The sequence below is a fragment of the Carassius auratus genome, unplaced genomic scaffold (genome assembly GCF_003368295.1).
Source record: "Carassius auratus strain Wakin unplaced genomic scaffold, ASM336829v1 scaf_tig00003529, whole genome shotgun sequence".
Lineage (NCBI taxonomy): Eukaryota > Metazoa > Chordata > Actinopteri > Cypriniformes > Cyprinidae > Carassius > Carassius auratus.
This window is the reverse complement of record NW_020523526.1, coordinates 326480-343946: the sequence shown is the minus strand read 5'-3', so window position 1 is coordinate 343946 and position 17467 is coordinate 326480. Positions and strand designations below refer to the sequence as shown.

General features: G+C 39.5%; 2 protein-coding genes across 3 annotated transcripts in view; both read right to left on the bottom strand.

Annotated features, from left to right (window-relative positions):
• Positions 1-993: 993 nt before the first annotated feature.
• On the bottom strand, positions 994-7160 carry LOC113070230 (synemin). Its single transcript, XM_026243456.1, has 4 exons — positions 6192-7160; positions 4788-4912; positions 3523-3593; positions 994-3346 (listed from the first exon to the last, which is right to left on the bottom strand). Exons 1-4 carry the CDS (start codon positions 6987-6989, stop codon positions 1140-1142), a joined length of 3201 nt encoding a protein of 1066 aa, XP_026099241.1. The 5' UTR covers positions 6990-7160; the 3' UTR covers positions 994-1139.
• Positions 7161-8825: 1665 nt separating this feature from the next.
• The window catches only part of LOC113070226 (insulin-like growth factor 1 receptor), a 79857-nt gene continuing 71215 nt past the window's right edge, over positions 8826-17467 (bottom strand). Inside the window, exons 20-21 of one of the 2 annotated variants that reach the window (XM_026243449.1) lie at positions 16930-17064; positions 8826-14162 (exon numbers count right to left, since the gene is read on the bottom strand). In XM_026243449.1, coding sequence (XP_026099234.1) covers positions 13664-14162; positions 16930-17064 — 634 coding nt within the window. In that variant the 3' untranslated portion in view covers positions 8826-13663. The remainder of the gene's footprint in view (positions 14163-16929; positions 17065-17467) is intronic. The other variant, XM_026243450.1, reaches the window with a different exon arrangement.

Here is a 17467-nt window from a genome sequence, read left to right as displayed (position 1 = left end):
AATTTTAAATGCTTCCATGTAAGATGTCAAGCACTTATTTTTAATGTGAGATTTCTACGATCAAACTCCTCCCCCTCACTGTTTCTGTACAGTACTAGAGCAATGAAAAATGTGTTGTCCCTGAAGAGCAGGATTGCTAGATTAGTCCTTGCTGGTCTAATGTAATTTAAGGATTAAGAGATCTCTGGGAGACAGGAAAGACAGTCAACAGTCTAGTGCTTTTCACCTTCATTAGAACTCGACACTGACTGTGACCAAATGTAGACCACTATATAAACTCATTTCATGGGCGTGAAAAAATTCAAATTCGTTACTGAAAATATCTGTGATACTATGAATTCAGTTTTGAATAACGGACAAATAAATGGCCAGTTAAAGTGAGCACTACAATTTCTGCATACCTGTGCTTCTGTAAATATCTCTATCTGTTCATTCCGAGCTTGTTTTTGAAATGCTGTGGAAAGTAGAAGCACAGTATGGTACTATAACAAATTCAATGATGTATATTTTTAAGAGAATTGCTACTTGAAAGTTTAAAAGAAAACTTTGTTTTTCACTTTTTCGCTTAAAGTTGCACAATATGAAAATGAAGTCAAACAAAATGTCCAGACAGTTAATCTTGTTAGTTTAAGATCACACAAAAACTGAATATAAAAAGTGATTAGCTTTGTTAACACTTTAGATACTTTAAGTCCGATAAACTGCTGTTTAAACATTTGGGGTCTGGAAGATTTTACAGTGTTTTTGAAAGAAATAATTTATGCTCACCATAGCTGTATTTATTTGGTCAAAATTACAACAGTAATATAATGAAATATTATATCAATTTAAAATTACTGTTTAAGTATATTTTAAAAATTAATTTATTCCTGATGACAAAGCTACATTTTCAGCAGCGATTACTCTGGTCTTCCAGTGTCACATGATCCTTCAGTATCATTATAAATGTATTTACTGTCACTTTGGATAAATTTAATACATATTTTATTTTCATTTTTTTTTACTGACTCCAAACTTTTGAACAGTAGTGTATAGTCATGATGGACCATGGATTTTGGATTATGTTTTACAACACCTGATGTGATTGACATGCTATTTTGAGATATAATGTGTAATTTCACTGTTATTTCATTATGATATCACTCTTTGGGGCTTTCAAGATAAACAGTTGCGATTCTTTTCTCATGACAGACCTTCAAGTGGGGGTCAATCATCTGTGTCTGTGGGAACTCGGTAGCACCGCCACCTCTTTGTACATCGACGGTTCCTCCACTTGCTGATGCAGAAGATCCGTTGTTTACATCCATCTGAAAAGTGAAGGATTTCTCACTAGGGCCCAGCTTGATGTGTTTTTCTGTCTTGCCAGCTTCATCGGTTGAGCTCCATTCTTGGATCGCTTCGTCGCCGGTTATCCAAGACATTCCCTCCATTTGAATCTCCTCTTGAGAAATTTTCATGGTGTATCCTACTGCAGCTCCTCCGCCGATAGCCTGCTGGAGCTTTGGGTGGGATGAGCTTAGTGCTGCCACTATCTGCTCCTCAGATAGATCATCTCCTCCTCCTTCCAGCAATCCAGATTCCTCCAGTGTCTGGGTCACGTTAAGCTCTGCCACAATGGTCATGGTTCCATTGTCTGCAACTTGTTCTACTTTTTTAACGTCCACAGAGACATTTTCTGGAGTTTCTCTACCTTTCGTAAAAAATCCGAGCTCTTCCTTGAGGGCTCCAGATACATTGTCTTGGATTTGCTCTAATGCTCCTTTAAGCTGCTGTTCAGGGTCTAGTGAGCCCTCCCTCAGGATCTCCACTATGGACTGTTGCAGGGTAGGAGAGACATGTACCTCCTCTTCGATTATGCAGTCTTGGATATTGTCTCTCAAAAGAGAGTGTTCGTATTCAGGTGAATCTCTGTAACCGTGACCTTCAGCAGTGGGCTGTTTGAGGTCGTCTTCAAGGTAATATCGTTCATCAGACAGATCATCCACAACTCCATAATGGCTATAAGACATAAACGTTCCACCCTCCTCAGACTCTGAAATATTGTCTTCGGGAGTGAAGACGAAATACTCTTGTGAGTCTTGGCCATGTGAGAAGTAGGGTAAGCTTTCATCTCTGGAAACTTCCTGAACCTGCACAGAGCCACTGTTTCCATATTGTGAGGCTTCAGCAGAACCACTCTCACAGGGTTTCATGGTCTTGGAGTCACTCTCTAGCTCCTCGATTTGGAAGAACATTGATGAGGGATCAATATTTGGTTGTTCAGACTTAATCTCCAAAGTCTCCTCTATTTCAGTTTCACCCTCCTCGTCAGACTCCACAGGTTCTTGGATTATCTCCACATTCACCAACCTATTTTCCAAACTCTCACCTTGCAGGCCAACTCTCAGCAAGTTCTCGATCATGGCTCCAGTTGGGGTTCCTTTAATGTTCTCCAGGGTCACTTTCTTGACTCCCTTGCTGAGAAGTTCCTCCAAGGCAGAATCTTCAGACAGGTCCAGCTCCTCCTCGACTTTAGATTGTAAGACAATCTGAGTCTTGGTGGTTCCATCCTCTTGCTCTGTTTTCTCCACATGATATGTGACTTTTGAGTCAGAGGATGAGCTGACCTTAGAATCTAAACCAGCTGGTTTCATGACCTGCTGAATGATTTCCTCCATAGAAACTGCATCTAATACTTTTTCCTCACCTACAAACACTTTATGCCCTACATTTTCAGACTCTCTCTCATCTTCAGCTATTGATTCTTTCACACCCCTTCCTTCTTCTTTCATAGCTGCCTTTTTTTCATTGCTGCTGGATTTTTCTTCATCTTGTTTGACATCCATTGATTTTAGTTCATCATCTTTCTGACTGCTTTCTTCAGTGATGGTCCTACTCAAGTTCACAGGAGGTGATATCACTTTCACTGGCTTTGGTTTCTCTATTTTTGATGCTGTAGAGCTTGTTGTACTTTCGATTTTAGAGGGGGGATGATCAATTGAGACCTTTGAAGACTGCTGTGATACCTCTTTTCTCACAATTCTCTGATCGGTCTCCTCTCTTTTTATCTCAACAGCAGAGACTCCTGGTTTTGGGGTACTTGAAGCAGATACCTGTGCTGCTTTGGTGAAGGAAATCATGTCCCTTCTTGAAGCAGGACTTTGGTTTGCACGATTTGATACACTGATAGGCACAATCCCGGAGGGTTCGCGAGAGTGAAACTGACTTGTAGATGAGGTTCTGAGGCTGGAAATAGGTTCCATATATTTAACATCATATCCCGAGAAGGCTTTTTGTCTTGTATCTGATCGACTTACTGAATTGACAGACACTCTTGGAGTGTAAGGATGGGTCAACCTTTTTTTATCTACAGATGTAAACAACACACAATACAGTAGAAAGATAAAAATTAGAATGATTAACATTTTACTTTCTAATATCTCTCTAAGTATGCTAAATCAATAATTATCTAATGTTTGAATAATTTAAATCAAAGTAATTCACAGTTGTTAAAAACTTTATTTCATGCTGGATGACAAATACCTATTAATCTTTCTCTTGAATGCTGATTAGACCATGTTTGAGCATGTCTGCCTTCTTCTTCCAAGAGTGCCCTGATGAACATAACAATTCCAAAGGTTAAACGAGCACATTTAAGGTCAGTCTAATTACAGTATCGTGAACAAAACCTCAGCACTTCTTTTTCACCTCTTTTGAGAATGCAATGATCACGCAAAAGCTCAAACAACATTAAGGGCAACCGAAAAACCTACCAAGCCTATGAACTTCTCCTAAACAGAAACACAGTTAAGATCACTAGTTAAGATCACCAACACTCTTATCTCTCCAACTCTTATCCACCATTGTGTTTAATTGGGTCCTTGAGCACTTTAAACCTACCTTGACATTGCTTAAACGTGAAAAATACATTGGAGAACCAAAGCGAAGCAGACTTTGTTGAAATACAGACTGTATCCCTATGAAAGTCCCCTGGGATTCCTCTGAAAGACTAAACTAAAAATAACTGCCACAATGGACCCTGTCTGTTTTCATCATGGAACACGGTGTGCAGTTTTAAACAGACAATAGAAAGACACTTCTACATCATGGTTCAGTAGTATCCAAAATACTTCAAGGGACCAACCAAGCTTTTGACTCTAAGAATAAATGGTGGTTGACAAATGATATTTTACAAATACAACCAACAGTGGTGGATCTGCTACATTTAATCTATTGTTGTATGGCTTCACTTAATAACTCCACATGCTAATCTTCCATGTGCATTAGCTAATGCATCAGGTGGCTTTACAATTGAATAAAAATCATAAATCTGCTTCAGTGTTAAATGTACAGTGATTAGGTCATAAAAACAGATGAGTTAACCAGTCTAAAAGGGAAAGAGGGGTGGGGCTGTACACAGACTTGCCAAATGGGCAGGCATTAGTTGCTCTGTTGCTGCAGAGACTAAAAATACTTCCATGAGGCTCATGTCGGGGATGGTGTCAAACTTGACTACTCAAATCTCTAAACAGACTACAGTGAAATGTGTATATTCACATAACCGCATGGAGAAAGTTTTAGATACCCCAAATGTTTAGAATAGCAGAATAAGGGGCCATCCACACAGAATGCTTTTATTTTTCATTTACAGATTTGTGACATGGAAAGTGGCATGGAATATCTTTTAACTAAAGCACCATATCATGCACGAGGTGCTGCATAAGATCCCAACACACTAGTCAAATTTGTCCAGCTAGTGCATGTTAAGATCAGAGGATTGGAATGTAAAAAAAAAGGAGGAGCTATACCTGTATGCAGCTACTTCCAGAGCAAGGCCCATCTTGACCTGTAAAAGATCCTGATGGTCCTTCAGCTTCTCTGAGATGGTGTTAGACAGCATTCTGCGCTCATACTCCAGTTCTTCAATGATAGCCTGTAGGACAAGAAGGTAGTTAGACTGTTTGCTCTTTTACACACACACACACACACAAAGTTCAATATACTTAAAGATAAAAGGCTAGCGTTTTTTCTTCTTCTGAAGGAATCTTATTAGTGACTTGAAAGTCTGTGGTAATTATAAATGTAACTGGGTTAGGTTTGGAAAGGTTTTACCTTTCAATCTCAGTTACAAACAATGCTTTTTCACTAATGCACTTAGTAGTACCATTTAAACTATGAAACCTATTTTTATCCCATCTCTCTCTTTCAGAAGGGTGTCCACTTGCATCATATCGATCCAAAGTATCTATTTGGGTGCTACTGTTTGTGTAATGCACCTGTTTGAGAGCTCTTCCAACATCACCCCCTGATAAAACATTATTTATAAAAAAGTGACAGGTGTTTTTAATGATCAAAGAGTTATCTGCTTCAAGTTGCTCCAAGTCATAACACAAGGGTCTTTACAGTAAATCAACATAGTTCACAAATCAAATATACAATATGCTAAATTCAATGGTTCATAAAAGCCTTTAAATTCTCCTTTTTCTCCAGTGGCTTCACATTCTCCATCACACACTCTTGGTGATCTCAAGTTGTGGCATTCATTTCACCTAATTTAAATATTAGCTACATTTGACCTACATTAGTATTACATAGCACTTAAATCTTTTGACTTTAATAATTCTGTCAGCAAATGTTCATTATAGGGCAGCAACATTAGTCTGCTTGTTTGGTGCATATCTGTTTGTGGAGTCTGAATATTTGGCACCAAAAAGGCTAGTTGCAGTAATATGTTGAGACTGACTGACATCCTCCATGCAGCCCATTCAATTTAGTCCACACTGACACAACACTTTACTGATTCTTGCACTTCACTTCAGTAACTGCTCATTTGTCATTCTCTCTGGAAAGAGGCAATCATAGGGTAAACCATTAATGCTCAATTTTTCCAAAGCATATTGAGCTAGAGATGATAAACATGGATACTGGCAGTGCGGAAGTGCTTCTCACTTCGGCTCCTGAGGGGCTCATTCAAAAAACAGCTGTTGGGATAATGTTCATTTACATGAAGTTGATGACTGCTTGGTTTACACTGTATGTCTGTTTTGTAATCTTTTATATTACACTTGGAAGAAATTTGTGGTGTGATATATCCTCAAAGTCCCCTTGGCCAAGATATATATATATATATATATATATATATATAATTTTTTTTATTATTATTATTATTATTATTATTATTAGAGGACCTTGTGATTGGCTTTGACACCCACCTGATACCGGCAGATTTCATCTCCGAAACTGTCTTGCATGTTTATGAGCTGCTCCTCAAGGTTCAACTGTACTTGTGTTTGTTTCTCAATTTCGTCACGCAGCCTTTTGAACTGTGCAGCACTGTCCCTCTTTTCCCTCTGAATGTCCTCCAGCCTCGCTTGGTCTGCTTTGATAGACTCTTCGATTTCCTCGACCCTCAAGCGGTACATGTCCAAAGTACCCTGCCAGCTTTCAGTGAAGTTGGCCGCATACTCCTGCACCTCTTCCATCGATACAGCTGGAGGTGCGTGACACGTTTGAGTCACAACGCGCACTGTTCGGGAGCGCACCTGGTCCCTCAGGTGGGCGATTTCCGTTCTGTGGCCATCTTCCAAAAACTTATATTCGTTTTCGAGCTCAACGAGGCGATCTTCTAACGCACTGTTGGTCTTAAGAGCATCATGGAGCTGCCTGTTGCAGGCATTCAGCTCCGTGTCGATGCCTTTGCTCGCCGAAGCCTCCTCTGAACGCATCGCTTGAATCATCTGAAGTTCCTCGCGCAGCTTCTGGCGCTCCATCTCTGCTCTGCATTTCTCGAAATTTAACCGCTCCACCAGTCTCCTCATTTCCCGTAGCTCGGACATGTGTTTGTTTTCCCATTCTCCAGACCTGTTTTTTCTGACTGAATTTATTTCACTTATCAAGCTGGTATTTTCTTCTTCTAACTGTTTTGTGCGCATTAGGTACTGGCTGAGTCTTTGGTTGAGCTCCTGCAGTTGGAGCTTGTCGCTTTCAAACGGTTCTCGCATTCGAAACATTTTCCTTTGTAATAGTGTAAATCTAATGGCGTTGCTTGACGCTTAAATGTGTTAAGCTTTTCAGGTCTTTTGTTGTCATCTGTTGTCGAAGCGCAGGGCGGAGGCAGAGTCGAACAAGTGCGGAGGATTTCAGCTGATCCCACGTCCAGTTAGCAAGTCCTACTCATAGACTGTCACCGCGGTCCTACTACGGTGACGGTTTAGCTTATGAATATTAATTACGCAACGCGAAACCCGCCCAGTGATTTGCTGAAACAAATATGCGCGAGACAGTTGAATATTAATTAGGTTATGTGACTGAACGCCTCGGAAAGCTTGCGTCAGCACGCTGTAATTAATATTCATAACTCACTCCTTAGCCGTAGTAGGTTATACAAACTCCGTCCCGTCCGGTGAGATGTTTGAAGGAGTGCGTCTTTAGCTCTATGGTGAGATATGAGATGGCTCTCCCATGTGGAGAAAAATGGACAATGCACTCCCTTTTGTACATCCTCAGTTACACAAAGTTTCACTTTTGGTAACAGCCATACACAAGACATTTAAGATATATTACAGGTGTATGAATTGCGAAGTGGTAAACCGTTGAGGTTTAATATATTAAAGTCTCGTATCGATGGACAGTCGCGAAATTGTAGTTAAACGGTAGGAGGATTTGCGGTGTAAATATAACGGAAGTGTTGCCTAAAACGTAAACTCTTTTTCTTTGTCACACGACGTTTATGTATTTATTTATTTATTCTTACTTTGGTCCTTTCCGACAATATGTTGTGAATCCAAGTTTGGAGACAGCTAATGTACTAGCAAAACGAAGCCATGCAATTTTCATTAGGTGTTGGTCAATGTCAATGACCCCTTTAAAATAAATTACACTTACTGAATTATGAAGTGTGTTTTGGGTATATGGTATGGCCAAATTAAAGAAGTAATCAACCCATTCGAATCACGTATTTTCTAACTTCTTAAGTGAAGAAAACAAAAGTCACCACTTTTAACTCCTTTAATTGTACATTTGTCTTTTTTCTTTTTCTTTTTGTAGATTACGTTTTAACAAAATGCTAATTTAAGGTGAACTGTTCCTTTAAGAATACAAATAGTATTTTAAACTGATGAACATGGTATTAATCCATATAAATGTGCTTACAATTTCATGTAAAGTCATTATAACTTCTCATCAGTCAGATAAACCTATTATGGTCACAATTTGTTATTCAAGCAGTGTTTGAAGATGGCAGGTCATGGATTATTAAGGAGATTCCCAACAAGTCCTTGATGATATAATGGCAGGACAATGACTCCAAAGGTACGACAGACCAGACTTCGTAACAGAGGAGAGATTACTAGATGCTTTGTTTATATTTTGAGATGACATGTCTTAGAACTAAAGGTATTCTTGTTACTTTTGATACAAAATAGTGATTAAGTCTCTTTTTTTTTTTTTTTTTTGATGGGCAGGTTGATATCCATTTGGGCATAGCTCCAGGAGCCAAATGCATCACACTGGCGCAAACAGTATACTAAACCAAGTTAACAACCTGCAGGTACCTTTGTGATTTGTACACTACCCTTCACTGTACCATGGGTGGGGAAAGGGTGGGGAAAGGCTACGCTGATCCATGTGGGAGCCTCAGGCAGCCTGGCAAGCCCAGAGAAACTGGTCCTACCACTCCAGACCATCACACAGGCTCTGTTACGCCAGCTGGACTGCCCTGAACACACAACCTCCAGATACGTGGACAGAAAACAGGTAGAAAAACACTGAAGAAAACATTCTCCACAAACATAATCCTAAAACAGATTACACAGCAGAAATGTAATAAGTGACACTCAACACAGGCCTTCAGACTCATTCTTTTTTTAATTCAAAATTTAAGAAAAAAAGAAAATACATGAAAACTCTTCAGATATACATTAAGCCAATGGCATGTAAAAAGTCTACCGTCTCAACTGAAGGTGAGAAGAAAACTGAAAAACAGGAGGCCTTAGATACATAACTTACAAGAAGACGAGAGTACCAACCAAGCTGTTTCACCATCAGTTTCTACCAATCAATGCAACGACACAGAGATTTCTATTTTTCCTCCTTTTTTCTTTGTGAAAGGAAAATAAGAAGTGTTATTTAACTCTTTTCAGTACAGTAGATCAAGGCCCCTTTTGAAATTTGTGGGAATGCCAAGCAAAAACAACAGTGCCTGGGAAATGATGTCTGCGAAACCTCAAGCTCATTATTGCAATTAAAATGCATACATGCATCTTTTCTAAACCTGAGGTTTTGCATTATGAAGAAATATAATAAAATAATAATAGTTCTTATGATAGTTGAGGGAAAAAAAAAAACATGTTCAGTCAATCTACCTTCAGGTTTGCAGAGAACTTGCATTTGCAACATAAGCTATTTCTACTGTAAACTAGTCTTGTTTTAATTTTAAATTCTAGTCATGTTCTCTCTCTGTGTCATGACTACCCGTAATCTACTGGACATCGCTGTCCTATTTGTGTCTGTGTATATGTGTGTTTCTGTAGATCTGTAATCTACTGGTAACTAAAGTAACCTTGGCAGCATTCAATGAAAACTGACATTCACTTTGCAACAAGCCAATGCTTTTGTCCATATTCATTACAGAAAGAAAAAAAGAAACAGAAATAAATAGTGATATCTATCATTTTCCCATTATAAACACATCAAAATCTTAATCACTACATCTACATGTGATACAATCCCACCCATATACATAAGCAACAATACAAGCACAAGGGCTTTTATAGAATGGTTGTTTTGATCATCTTTGTACCACAGAGAATAATATTCTTTACTAACAATGCGCCTCTCAACATCCCGACCAGGTCTCTTCCTACTAAGTGCCCCCATTTCCAACCCCTGGTGTTCAGAAGATCCAAAATATTAAAGATAAAGACCATTTTAAGTGCCATGAAACAGAATGACCAGAGGCTGTAAGACCGTGACTTTCTCCGAATCCACTTTGCATTTTAATCGTCTGACCCATCTGTTTTCAGCAGTTGTTTGGAGAAAGAAAGCATGTTGGTTAGATCCTCCACCTACCCAATGCTATTGGCAAGACTATTTGTAGTCTCCGTTAAGCAGCATGTTGTCAGCAGCAGTAGAAAAGAGAGGCAAAACGACAGCCCTTTCTCTCTGTGGAGAATGATGTTGATGAATACGGTGACAACAATTGGCCCTTTATACATGGTACTCACTAGATATGTGGAGTGCATCTGGCCAAACACATCGGCTGGAATGTTTTTCCAGGTAGGTTTATGAGAAAGTAAAAAATCCACTGGTTTGTTGTAAGATAGTGTTATGAAATTGTTAGATGCTTCGACCGAACGGTATTAAAGCAGACTGAAGAAAAAAAGAAGGATGATTCCATTGTGATAGAAATGGGTATTTATAAACCAGGTGTAGTTATCAGTGTGCATTAATGTCGCCTTCAATTATAGGCCATTGAAAAAAGTAAAAGAACAAAATTTTTGTGCAAAAGCACATTGTGTCTGAGAAGGGCATGCTGGGAAACAGGATGTCCAGTGCCATGATCTGTCAATTCTGCAGATGAATTCTTACTGAACAAGATCATGTAAGCTAATGGGATTTAATGGAAACAATATCCTGAACAGTTTTTCTTGTTCTACATCCCATCCTCTATGCCTCAACTGTTCTTTATAATAACAGTGTGATGTTAATTGCATGAATTATACTTCACGTGACACTTTTCTTACTGCAACTGTTTTTATTTTTCAAAAGATGGTTGAAAATTACCATTGAAGTTTAACTTGCATAGCAAGTAACTCGATGTGAGGATAATTTATTTGCTAGCATATGTCCCCTTTACTTAAGATATGCTTTCCTAAACCTTTATGAACAGTTTATTTGATTTATATGGTGGATAAGAGGAGATCACTGAAGAAGAATATTAAATAAAAAAAGAATACACTGATAGAGACTATGTTTCTCTATGGTCCATCATGATGAAACCATCTGGTGAATTAGGTATTTTAATATTATTATTCAAAAGGTTTTGCAGCATGATTGAAAGCTGTGGGATTTTTGTGTTGCTGGGCATGTGATAAGGGATGCAAGAGACACACCATTAGGAATCCCATAGGCATGTTAGCTCACACCATGACTTCCTCTCTCCATTCCTGGAAGATTGGGCTCTGTGGTGCTTAAAGATCTTTTGTTTTTGTTCTTTTAAATCAGAGACAAGACAGAGGATGATAAAGTGTCCTCTACAGGAAAAAAAAGTGTGATTTACTTTATCATTTCATCACTGACACATTAAAAATAAAAGAGAATGAGGTAGATAGATGCTGAAGGAAATGAAATAAGAAAGTCCCCCAGTCATGACATCATGCAAAATGCATCTTGAATTCAGACTTTATACTAAATCACAAGAGCATTTGTACAGTGATTTCTGTAATAACAGAACCCTAAATATAACCCCCCCCCCCAACAAAATAATCTTGTAAGACAGGATAAATAAGTTCTGGGTAACGTTCCCGAATGCACATGGAGAAATCCTTCAAATTAAAACTAGCCAGGGAACCCTACTGTTCTATTTCGCATTCTTTGAGTAAACCGATCACTTTTCTGAATTTGAACCCGTTCTTATTTGGTTACAGATGGCAAATTTCATCAGGAAGGTTTGTGCACATTGTATGGATTTATAAAGTGGACGTGGGTTGCGCGTGACGCCAAAGCAGAGATTATGAATGTATTTTGTTTGGAGGTATTACAGGCTGGTTGGGGCATGCGAGACAAATTAAGCCGTGGAAGATACTATTCAGTTACATGGATGGGTTACAAAAATAGTCTAGGAGGGTAAAGAAATGTAAATGAAACCTTCTTTGATGACGCCTGGCAGGAGACATGAGCACGGACACTGACATACTAAATGGCTTACTACACTGTAAGCAGAGACCGGCAACCTAAAAAGCTGAGGTGGAATCAGCTATGATGAGAATGACTGAAAAAACCAAACCATAACATTAACCTGAGATTGAGCTGCACCTCGTGAGCAATGCTAGACAACTGTATCAAGGGTGCCTAAAGATCACATGCAGAGCTAGAGAGTTTCTTTTAACTAATAATAATAATAATAATAATAATAATGAGTTAAAAAACACAAGGCAATGGACATGTAGCAATGCAGACCACCTCTTAGGGAGAAAATAAAAATAAATTGCTACTCTCTTTTTTGTACTTTTTTTTCTTTTTTTGCAAGAAGAGTATAAAGCATAAGAAAATGGACTGTAGTGGAGATATCATAAAATATTAAACCTGAAGAATTTCTTATATATACATATATGTTTTTTTTTTATATATACATATATATTTATATATATAAAAATATATGTATATATAAAAAACACCCACAAAAGAAAAAAAATAGCAGCTTCTTTCTGTACAGACACAGAGGTGAACATCAAAACCGTAAAAAAGTTATCAAAAGTGACTTAAACCAATGATTTGTTTGTAAATGATCTTGTGGTCGAACATAGAACTGTAAGACCCTTAGAATCACAGGAATTGTACAGAGAGACTCATGACTAATCCCAAAAAATACCTGCTGTGTACAATGCCTCGCTCATCTCTCAAAACAGATGTTGAAACAAATGAAGCCCCTGTTTTCCAGTTTGCTTCATGATCGAGCCAATCCCTTATAATTCATATCACCTCTCTGCAGCGCACCGATCTCGTGATCAGCGCCGCAATCTTTTCTTTCGACTGGAGAGATCGCGCTCACAGAGGCTCAGATCACAGATGGTGGGTGCAGCAGGAACTGCCATGCAATAGTTGGAGATGAGAGCCATATAAAAGGAGGAAAGGGGAAGGATTTACAAACTCAAGCTGATTATAAAAGATGAGGTCCAGAAATCCCCCATAGTTTAGTCTCTAGATTGCGCTACTTTAAAGTGCGACCTCGAAAAAATCTGCTGTGAATAGGGGGTCAGGTAATGATAAATAACTTTTTTTTTTTTTTTTAATAAAAAAGAACATTTGATTTGGCAAAAATTTGGCAGTTTCAAAAAATCCCATTTCACTCTCTCACAAACACACTCGAGATGGTTTAAGTAGAAGGGTGGATCAACCACGAATGTGACCAATCACTGATTGAAAACAAGCAGTCGCAGCGAAGAAAGTTTCTGCCGCATCTTGAAAAAGAAATGTGATGACAAAGACAGTTTTAGTTGAAGAAAAGTACTTGCGCTGAGGAGGGGAATGTGTATTTTGTTTTGTCTAAAAACACACTCGTATGCACCCCGAAAGTGTTCCCGGGCTGGGCTTGCTGGCTAATATGCTTGTCTCTCTTGTTTCACAATGAACTGGCAGGTCTTCTTCCTTTAGAAACATTAAAACAAGTTTTTTCACACAAGTGAAAGCCAGGGCTCTCTAGTGTGGTGGTTTGTTCTGAAATCTTAAGTATTGCAAGAGTTTTTGTAGGCTTGTAGTCACCAGGCACACTAAACATCCTCCGTCATACAACAAAACGATCCTCAGACATCCAGATAGGACACAGTCCAACTGGTTATCACCTCCAAGGTCAGCCCTGGGGTTTGACTCCTCGAGAACGAAAGAAAAATACCACATAGAGACACAAAAGTGCGAGGGAATTGTGGGTACCCTGTGTGAGGGGTAGAGGGAGACTGAGCAGGCATGATCAGCAGGCCGATGATTGAGGCAGTGGCAGCGCTCGCTCGTTCTTCCTCCCTCCGTTCATGTGCGCGTAGGGCTGCGTCTCGTCGAACGACGGCCCCAGCAACACCACTGGCCCGTTTGCTGCTACCTGTCCTGAGTGCTTGTCTAAGACCAGGCCCGGAGAGGCTGAGGAGGGCGGTGAGGTGGAGGGGGTCGGGGCAGACCCCATCGGCGTCCCTGGCCCCTGAGCTGGGGAGAGTGGCTGTGGACTATGGGTCTGAGCCCCTGTGCTCCCCTGAGAGGAGGGGGCCAACATAGAAGCAGGTTCCAGTGGAACGTTCTCCATGTTCTCCACCTCCATGTCCAGTTCCTCAGTGTCGGGTGGCTTGTTCTCCTCACTGTAGAAAAAGCTAACCTCCCGGAAAGGCGGCTCCAGTTCTTCTTTTAAGCTGTTGATGATCTCTAGAAAAGACGGTCGCATCTTAGGGTTGTACTGCCAGCACATCCGCATCAATTCAAACCTGTAGAGCAGACACACAAATTGCATCACACTGTAGTTTGATACTTGATCGAAAGTCACGACACAAAAAGTTTCTTGCCTTATTCAAAACTGACTTTGAACTGCATAATAATGCACACTAAAATAAAAATACAAAAGACTCTTATGAGCCAGTTCATTTGAGTAAATCAAATACACACAGCACTACCAGTGTTGCCTGATTTATGAACAAATGACTCTTTTAAGCCAGTTCTTTTAAGTGAATCAAAAGTATAAACTATGTCCAGTGTAGCTTAATAAGCCTGACAAAAAAAAAAAAAAAGTAAAAAAAAAGAGTAAAAAAAAAAAAAACAGTTGATTTTAATTGAAATAAATCTGCAATGGAGTATAAATATTACATAAAATGAACTAAAGTGAGTGCACTGTAAATTACTTAAAAAAAACTGAAATAAAATTCTAAATAGAAATATTAAAATATATTTTTTTTTTTTATAAACTTCTATACTCATAATAAAGGAAAGTTTCATTTATTTGTACGCAAAATGTACATTATAACTGAAATATGCCTGTATAAATCAGAACTAGCAACTCTTCAGCATTGCAGTTGGTGTTAGCACTATTCTCTTTTCGGAAAATGTACAAATCTTATTTTCATGTACAGATTTCACTCATATACTGTACTGCATTGCAAACAAGCAATATAATGTCTATAAAATCTCATAAATCCTAGGGTGTTATCCCCCTAAAAATCTCCACACATCAACAGGTGGCAGTGTTCACTAGAGCTAGAGCACACAGGAGTGTTGTGGAACAACGCACAACTTCTAGAACATTTTGTGGTCGCACACACGGAGAAGTGCACTATGCCAGAATTGCTATCCTAAACACTTCACAGACTCGTTCTATGTGAACAGCTGAGAACACATGAAAAGCAAAAGAGCCAAAAACAAAACAAAACAAAATCATAAACCCATGATCATAACAGTTTGGTGTGGTACTGTCCCACCACATCTTGGTAAAACAAACAAACAAGCTAAGAATAGCGCCAGCACTCACTGGCCCACTGAAATACATTTTAAGTGATCTCCAGCCGCAGGTTTAGAGCAGAGCAGGGCGCCTTAGCCACACAACACAGAGGCCTTCTCGCAAAGACATTCCACAGTATCGGGTCAAACAGTGCGCTGGAAGTTTCTCTGCTGGGCATTAGGAACTGACGGGAAGTTCAACTCTTCTGTGGTTTCAACTTCTGAGACGTTCTCTCAAAATAAAGGCGAGTTTTTTTGGACACCGGCCTGGCGTTCGCGAGTAACCTGCCTGTTTGGAGTTTGTTGGATCTCAAATTCATAGCCGAGGCCATCTGTTGTTACTCACTGAAGTGAATTCAAACCCATTTAGAAAATGTGATAAATCTTGCCTGCTGTCTGCACTCACCATCACTTTTCCGAAACCCAGTGAGCTACCTTCCTGTGTGCTGCCCCTGTGAACGGCTGCCTTCTAATAATAAAAACCTCGCAAGTTACTGTTTTGGAGCACTCTACAAAGTTAGCAACTCTGCAAAAAGCACTCAGCATGAGAGATTCAACTCAAAATTGATATATAAAAAAAAAAAAAAAAAAAAAAAAAAAAAGAGTTTGATGTTAGCATGAAGCTAACCAAAAAAAAAAAAAAAAAGTTGACTGAGCTTGTCAATGCATTTGTAATAATAGTTTACAATATTACTGTTTTTACTGTTTCTTTGATCAGAAAAATGCAAATCAGATAAAACATTTAAAAAATCTTATACACCTCAACTTTTAAACAGTAGTGTAGTCATGTCAAAAGTATGACTGTGATGTCTTAATATGCTGTCTATGTAGGCAGCTCACTAGGTTTCAAAACAGAGCTACTGTACTGACTGTCAAGGACAATTATGGAACAAATTCTAAAAAAAAAAAAAAAAAAACCTATGATTCCATGATAGGATTAGTGATATACTATTTTAAAAAAAGCTACAAAAATATCATAGTTGAAAAGATTTGGGATAAAAATATCCAAATAGTGAACTCAACATGATGAAGGGATCTACAAGCCATTTCTGAATCTCTGCCCTTGTATTTCAGCCAAGTACAACTTCAATTCTCATGATATCATAAAAATGTGAATGACATCCTGACTTCATGATGTTTAGCTAGGCATAATGATGAGATACAGATGACAAAGTCTTAAAGCGCTAGCTATGTAGAGTAGCGCAGCATATGTTCAATCCCCCTCTCTCGTGCAATCAGGACACCTCGTCGTAGCTGCCATGGAAACCTGGGGTTTGTGTTTCCATAACAGTTGAGACAAGAAAGAGTGACTGAGGGGGGAAAGGGGTCAGGAGAGACGGACAGACAGACCTCATGCCTCGCTACTGACATCAGCCCAGAAAAGGAGAACGGCAGACCGGACCGGTGACGCAGGCAGACACGCTCTAAAGAAGATGTGAAGATAAGCACGAGAAGCTCTTAATAAAAAGCAGAGCAGCATGGGTCACCGTTCCGGTCACCCCCTGGGAACCGCAAATTCTCCCTTCTATGGACGGAGGCTCCCTGACAACATGATGTCACCTGTCTCCTTTTAACCCATGACGCAAATGTCACCAGTCGGGCTTTCGCTTGGCCTGACGTTAGCAGCAGCGTCTGGTGACATACTACCGACATTTTAGTGTGATATCGCATCCCTAAATAGAAAAAGGTCGGTTAGAGGACAAAGGGTTAACATTGTGAAGCAGAGTGCCAAATTTGGGAGCGAAGTGCAGACGGTGGACTCACAGCATGTCGGGACAGTTGTCCGGTTTATCCAGAAGTCCTCCCTCCATGACGAACCGCAGTACCTGCTCGTTGGACATGCCCTGGTATGGCTGCTCTGCTAAAGTGGCAATCTCCCATAAAACCACGCCGAACGACCTGAAGACAGAGAAACTGGTTAAAATATCAAGATATTCATGAAGAGCCGCTTTCGAGACAATTGCAGTGCTGTGGAGCCTTTGTGTGTTTTTTTTCTTCCAGCCTGGAACAACAAAATGCTCATTTTCAAAACAGTGCGAAATTTGCAAACACTGCGTGAGCCGCTGACATGAACTTTTCTCTTTTAGTGTGGTGTTTTTGTTAGCCCTGTGTTCCTCATTAATGAGAACGAGTCCATATATTAGCCGGCGGCCGGTGAGAAAGTGCAGCAGCGGACCAGAAAGTCGGCAAACCCCAAATAGAAACCACACAAAGAGCACACTGTTGCCAGTCGTTATTCATTAGTTCTCGGAGAACAAATTTTCGTTATTGGCCGAGGATCTGAGACAAAGCTCAACACCCT

Coding starts and splice junctions, on each gene's coding strand:
- LOC113070230 (XM_026243456.1), bottom strand. CDS start 6,989: ATGTTTCGAATGCGAGAACCGTTTGAAAGCGACAAGCTCCAACTGCAG. Junction 4,913..6,191: donor ATGAAATCTGCCGGTATCAG/GTGGGTGTCAAA, acceptor CTTGTCCTACAG/GCTATCATTGAAGAACTGGA. Junction 3,347..3,522: donor TTCAAGAGAAAGATTAATAG/GTATTTGTCATC, acceptor TTACATCTGTAG/ATAAAAAAAGGTTGACCCAT.